Source organism: Chionomys nivalis, chromosome 7 (assembly GCF_950005125.1).
Source record: "Chionomys nivalis chromosome 7, mChiNiv1.1, whole genome shotgun sequence".
Classification (NCBI taxonomy): domain Eukaryota; kingdom Metazoa; phylum Chordata; class Mammalia; order Rodentia; family Cricetidae; genus Chionomys; species Chionomys nivalis.
The window spans coordinates 91,827,378-91,834,246 of record NC_080092.1 but is presented as its reverse complement, the minus strand read 5'-3'; the positions used below and the strand labels follow the sequence as shown (position 1 = coordinate 91,834,246).

General features: G+C 38.3%; 1 protein-coding gene across 1 annotated transcript; it reads right to left on the bottom strand.

Annotated features, from left to right (window-relative positions):
• Positions 1 to 1,560: 1,560 nt before the first annotated feature.
• On the bottom strand, positions 1,561 to 2,769 carry LOC130877650 (peptidyl-prolyl cis-trans isomerase A-like). The gene has a single exon (XM_057775115.1). It carries the CDS (start codon positions 2,056 to 2,058, stop codon positions 1,564 to 1,566), a length of 495 nt encoding a protein of 164 aa, XP_057631098.1. The 5' UTR covers positions 2,059 to 2,769; the 3' UTR covers positions 1,561 to 1,563.
• Positions 2,770 to 6,869: the final 4,100 nt, after the last annotated feature.

Here is a 6,869-nt window from a genome sequence, read left to right as displayed (position 1 = left end):
CTATGCAATTAATTAAAAGCACACACATGATTTCTACTTATCGGTGATAATGTATAAGCAGTCATTACATCTTTAATCCCAGCATTTAGGAGACAGAGGCAGGTGGTGAATCTTTGTGAGTTCAAGGCCAGCCTGGTCTACAAGAGCTAGTTCCAGGACAGCTAGAGGTGTTACACAGAAACCCTGTCTCAAAATACAACAACAACAAAAAAGTAATTCCATGTATGTGTATATGCTGCATGGGTGCAGTTCCCAAGTAGGTCACAAGAGGGCATTAGATCCCCTAAGGCTACTTCCTGCCATATGGCTGAGAAGCAAACTCTGGCCCTCCAGCAGAGCAGTAAGCTCTTAACCACTGGGATATTGTCTAGCTTTCTTGCTTCATTTTTTGGGGCTGATTTTATGTGTTTTTGCTTGTGTGCTTTACTTTGTCTTTGGACGTATTGTAAACAGCTCTGGCTGAACTAGCTGTGTGACCAAGGATGGTCTTTAAATCCTGATCTTTCTGCCTCTGCCTCTGCCTCGCAAATGATATGTGTGTGAAGGCATGCCTGGGATGGTGACATTATTTCTAAAATAAACCACAATATCTGGATTTCAATTGTGGTGCTGCAACTAAGTAGCATAATTTAAAATATCACAAGAGTGTCACAGAAAAAAAATGTGGGCAGAATCATATACATGACATGATTTCTTACATTAAATGTGAACTCATTGGCAAGTATCAGAAAAACAAACTTCAATACAAGCAATATTAGATGAAGCTCTTTACTTTTAAGACTGTTTACCCTCTTCCAAACTCCTCATTGCAATTATGATTTTTTGAGGTTCAAGCATCAAATTTTCTTCTGCGCCATGAAGTTGATATGAAATACCAAGGTATCTCACATCTTGCTATGCCTGCTAGATTATTTCTAAGTCTCACAACTGCTGTGTGGCTTCGATTGTACTTCTCATCTGAGTCCCCTGTGAACACTTCTTCTGAGTGCCAGGCACACACTTTTCTTGACTTCAACGTGTATTTATCTGACTTAAATAATTGGACATAGGTTGAGGTCTAATGGTGCGCTTATTTCTTGTCTATGTAAACTCTTTGTAAAATTTATTTTTATTTTGCTTAAGTATTTTGTCTGCATGTGTGTATGTGCACTCTGTGTGTAAATCACAAAGAGGGGCGAGAAGAGAGCTTTAGATTTTCTAGAACTGGAGTCACACATGGTTGTGAGCAGCCATGAAGGTGTTGGAAAAAGAATCCTGGTCCTCTGCAAGAGGAGTCAGTGCTTTTCACTGCTGAACCCTCTCTCAAACATCAATAGAGTCTACTCAAAGTCCCTTGAAGTCAGGAAATTTAAGTTATTTTTTTTCTTACTTAGTTTTTATTCATAATCATAAACTTAACTCTGCAATCCAGCTAGACTTGAAGGGGAATGAGGAAAATATGGAACCCAAAGAACTTCAGTGAGAGCAGAGATTACAGGGTACTGTGAGCACATGGAGCTGGGGTGCTCTCCTGAGCTACAGAAGGAATGGTCTGGTGGGTAAGAAACCCGCAAGTCAAAAGAATTAGAGTTGTCCACAATCGGAAATGGTGATCTTCTTGCTGGTCTTGCCATTCCTGGACCCAAAACGCTCCATGGCTTCCACAATGTTCATGCCTTCTTTCACCTTCCCAAAGACCACCTGTTTGCCATCCAGCCACTCAGTCTTGGTGGTACAGATAAAAAACTGGGAACCGTTTGTGTTCGGTCCAGCATTTGCCATGGACAAGATGCCAGGACCTGTATGCTTCAGGATGAAGTTCTCATCCTCAAATTTTTCTCCGTAGATGGATCTGCTGCCAGTGCCATTATGGCGTGTGAAGTCACCACCCTGGCACATGAATCCTGGAATAATCCTGTGAAAGGAAAAACCCTTATATCCAAATCCTTTCTCTCCAGTGCTCAGAGCACGAAAGTTTTCTGCTGTCTTTGGAACTTTGTCTGCAAACAGCTCGAAGGAGACGCTGCCCAAGGGCTCGCCATCGGCCGGGATGTAGAAGAACACAGTGGGGTTGACCATGGCTGCAGCAAGCGGTGAAAGGGAACAGTGGCGTCTGCAAAGCCGAAATTTAAGTTATTAAGATGCAATCATTATAAGATGACATAATCTTAATATGGTATGTATTTATATATTTTTTATTATGGGATACATTTTCAACATTGGCTCTCTCGTTAATCTGTTGTTCAATATTGATTGGAATGACTTTGAAATCGTTTCAAAGGAGCCTGATGACTATTGCACACCTCTTTAACACAGAGTTTTAAGAACCATTACTCGTGCCTTTAAAATCAAATTGAAACAAAAAGTCTCTCTCTCCACCCCTTATTTAAGAAGTTCCTGTGATGGTGATAGAAGAAAGCTTAGACTACTTTTGTGATGCTTGATATTGCAGGTCTGAGCTAATAAAGTATCTCTTTGTAAAGCTGAATTTCTCAAGATTTGCTTAAGCAGAACTGGGTATTACAGTGGTCTTAAAATAGACGCTAGGCACAGAGGACTGAGTGTCTTCTTCCCTGTTCATTGCCATGTACTCTTACCTGCCAATTTCTCTTTTACTTTGTCAGCTGGAAATAAAACGTGTGGTCTGGTGTGTGTGGGTAGCTACAGGAGAATGTAATACTTTGTTTCTCGGTTAGCATGCTCTGAATTAGAGTTTGTGCTCAAAGTGATTTACATCATATTTTGCCTTAGACTTTATAATAGCATCACTATTTTCATCAAGAAGCTTATATGTAGTACATGTTAGATCAAATAAAATTTTTCCAAATAAAAAGCTATTTATTGGTGAGATGGCATAATTCTTTGCATTTTCAATGGATCAGATACATATCTGTATAGTCAATTTTAAAAACACACAGGTATAAATTGTGCATATGAAATGATTCAACATCTACAGCAAATTTCAGAAGCATCAAAATCAAATCTGTCTTCCTAAGGTCAAATAAGCATGACAGGGTATACAGTCTGTCCAAAAGAAATTGCAGTTTAGAAAAAAAAATGTGTGTGTGTGTGTGCGTGTGTGTGTGTCTAAGATTGCCCAGCAATGGTCCTAGAGAGATGGCTCGGTGGTTAAGAGCACTTGTTGGTTTGGTTTCTAGCACCTCAGCTCTCTATATCTCTAGTCCTAGGGTATCTGATTCCCTCTTCTGAACTCTTTGGTAACCAGACATATACTTATGAATATATGCATACATGGAGGGAAACATTAATACATGTAAAATTTTTTAAATTAATTCATTTTATAAAATCCTCAGTGCAAAAATTCTATCTTGAGAAAAATAAAGAAATGCTTCCCTCTAAAAAAAACTGGGTAAAACAATAAGCCCTGTCCATCTTCAGTTTTTCAAAATATGTAAATATAGTAGATGAAACAGTTGGAACTTGAGACTGGGCTCCACAACTCTGCATTTTGATTGGTTTTAGTTTTATGTAATGTTTTCCAGGCGCTGCAAAGAGAAGTTTCCTTGATTAGGAATGAGTGCCACACATATTTGTAGGTATAAGGACACAATGTCTGTACCTAAGGCTCTGGGGGACCATCCTGGTTGGGAAGATTGTAAGAGCCAAAAGAATAGGTAGTTTGGTGTGTATCTACAAGGTGTTTAAAAATCTAATCCCATGAAATCTCACCAACAAAATGTGTTCACCTGAACACATGCTGAAGTAGTGAAATACCAATAGGTATGCTAATGTGGGTGGGTTAAGCCCAAAAGATCTCAACCGTAGACAAAGAACTACAGCTACTAAGAAATGCTGAGAGTAGGAGAAATAGTCCTTCCCAGGAAGGGCATTCCAACTGGTTTTCAAAAAACTACTTGTCAGCTCAGAAAACCTGCACATACCAATAACATTATATGGACTAAGAAGATTGAAGATTATCTTCCATAAGAGGACTTTAAACTTTCTATCAGAAAAAAATGAATCTGGCCGGGCGGTGGTGGCGCACGCCTTTAATCCCAGCACTCGGGAGGCAGAGGCAGGTGGATCTCTATGAGTTCGAGACCAACCTGGTCTACAAGAGCTAGTTCCAGGACAGGCTCCAAAACCACAGAGAAACCCTGTCTCGGAAAAAAAAAAAAAGAAAGAAAAAAATGAATCTGAAAACCATATGAAGATGCTCTGTTTTAATTTTCTTGTAGCAAATTGTAGTTGGTATATGAAGTGTCTTATTAGCGACCAAGGACAATTGTTCTTACTTTACCTCTAAGTCCTGGCTACAATGTTAGTCTTTAATAAGCTAATTTAAAAATTAAAATGACATCAATGAGCATGTGAATGACTTATACAAAAAAAAATTATTTTAAAGGAGACCATTAATATTTTCTGAATGAGTTGAATAGATCCTGCCTTCCATGTAGAATTGTCTTGCTAAAGCTACACGAGAAAAATGCCATTAATTTGGCCCTAGTCTAAGTGTCTATTGTTCCCAAAACTAGATAGCATTCTTTTTTTTTAAAATTTCTTTCCAGAGTGTCAGCCACCGAAAAATATATTGATGGCCTTTCAAATGTGTCAAAAATGATATAATTAATCAAATGAACACTTAATTTAATCTTGCACACATAGTGCCCCAGAAAAACAAATCCGTTTAAAATAAATGTGCTGAAACCTGATGTCTTTGCAGATCGAATCTGCAGTGTATTTCCCTTGTTCTCCTGTCTGAAATAAGAGTATCTACTTGACCAGAACTGTGACAGCCAAAAGAAGCAACAGTGGAAGAAATTAATCCACTCTGCAGGACTCTGCCTATCAACAGGGCTTAAGGGTGACTTCTGCTCTGCATTATGGTTCTGATGATTTATGGTGTTTACAGCAGTCTGGTTGCATGCCTGGAAAAATACTTTCCATAAAATGTAACTAATTGCCCACATACACGAACAGACATATATATGCATGCGCACACGCGTACACACACACATACTCTCATTTGCTACGGAATTACACTACTTTGATGTGCAGTACTCTGAAGAATTTCTTTGTTTGAGGTGTATGCTTCTGTGTTAGCTAGTATACATACTGTATCTGTGTATATGTTTTTATGCTCATGTGTATGCATATGTGTGTGTGTGTTTGTACATGCAAGGGAGATATCTAGATACCAACATCAGACATCTTCCTCAGTTGCTCTCCACCTTATTTTTGCGGCAGGATTTATCACAGAACCTGGCCTTTTTTCACTGCCTGTCCTGTGAGCCCCCAGGATCCTCTTGTCCTTACCAGTGTAAGGGGATTTGCTCAAAGCTGCACATTTGGCTTTGACATGTTGCTTTTGGGACCTGAACTCTAGTCTACAGGCTTTTGTTGCAAGTCCTTTACCTACAGAGTCATTTTCCAAGCCTCAGGACAATGAAGTTTCTAGAAGCAGTACGTGTAGGACTTACATAGTCCATTTACTGATTTTGTCTCTTTTTCAACCAGGTGACATAGCTCTTTTTAAAACACAGACTAAAAATATAAGCTTATGAGGGACAACTTCAAAAGAAATCCACAGCTGTTTTTCCTCTTTCTCCATATGATTCCAAGTCCATAAAATAATGCGCCTACTTTAATCAAAAAGAAAAATTTCTACAGCAACTCGTGTGTGTTTTATCAAAATCCTTCTTTGTATCATTCATCAGATTGGGGCCATTCTCTAGTGGAAAGTAGGAGTCTAAATGAAAGAAGATGCCTATTGTTTTTTCTTGAGAGACCTCTTATTATGGTCAACACATATAAACATACAAACCACACACACACACACACACACAACACACAAAGAGAGTGGGGGAGAAGCAGGGGCAGATAAACAGAGACAGAGAGATAGAAAAACACACAAAAATTGGAGGGCAAAAGAGAGAGAGGGAGGAAGGGATGTGCACAAAGAGAAAGAGAGAGAAGGGTGAGAGGCAGAGACAGAGACAGAGATAGAGAGATAGACAAACAGACAAAGGGTGGTGGAAAGGAAGAGGGGGAGGGGACATATATTTCACCCAACACTAAAATAAATACATTTTATTCATATTTACTACTGAGGTTTTTTTTTTTTAACACCCAGAACATATCTCCAAAGGATTTTGCTTAATTATCTGGAGAAAGAGAAAAGTGTTTTTTTTTTTTTTTTGTAAATTGTTTATTCTTACATATTTTTTCTTTAAATGGAAGAATGAGTCTCAGAAAAGAGACGGCATTGGCTATTAGGCACACATCATGACAGGATCATACACAAAGGCCTTATATAGCAGATCTCAGCATCCAACCATGTGGAAGGCACACAGGCATTAGACCCGAGTCTTGCAAGCTTGATTAGAAAACAAATAGATATCTTACCTATCCATGTCTTCATTAGTTGTAGGTTTTGTTTTGTTTTATGCTAGTTAACTCAATCCTCTGGTCCTCTATCCATATTGCCTGTGTGAGGAGCACTTTGAAACAAGTATTATATTCTACTTCAGTATTATCCAAAACATTAATTATTTCACTATTGATTTAACCATGCATATACAAAACATTCTTATTTGTCTTCATATTGACATAAATAAACTCTTAAATTGTTTTGACTAAACTATTCTGAAATCTCTTGCCAAAACCTTGAAAGAAAGTCAATGTGTGTGTGTGTGTGTGTGTGTGTGCGTGCGTGCACACGGGTGTATTAAGGATAATATCGCCATTATCATTTTTAAAGATTGATTTGAACTCTGACCACAGCCTATATGGATGGATGACTAATCTAGGGACTGAACAGTTAAAGATTTTTATGAGCAGATTCCAGTTTTTTTCCTATTATTTTTTTCATTCCTGAAACATTGACTGCTTTGGGCTTATGTTTCTATAAATGGCAGTCTTCATAACAT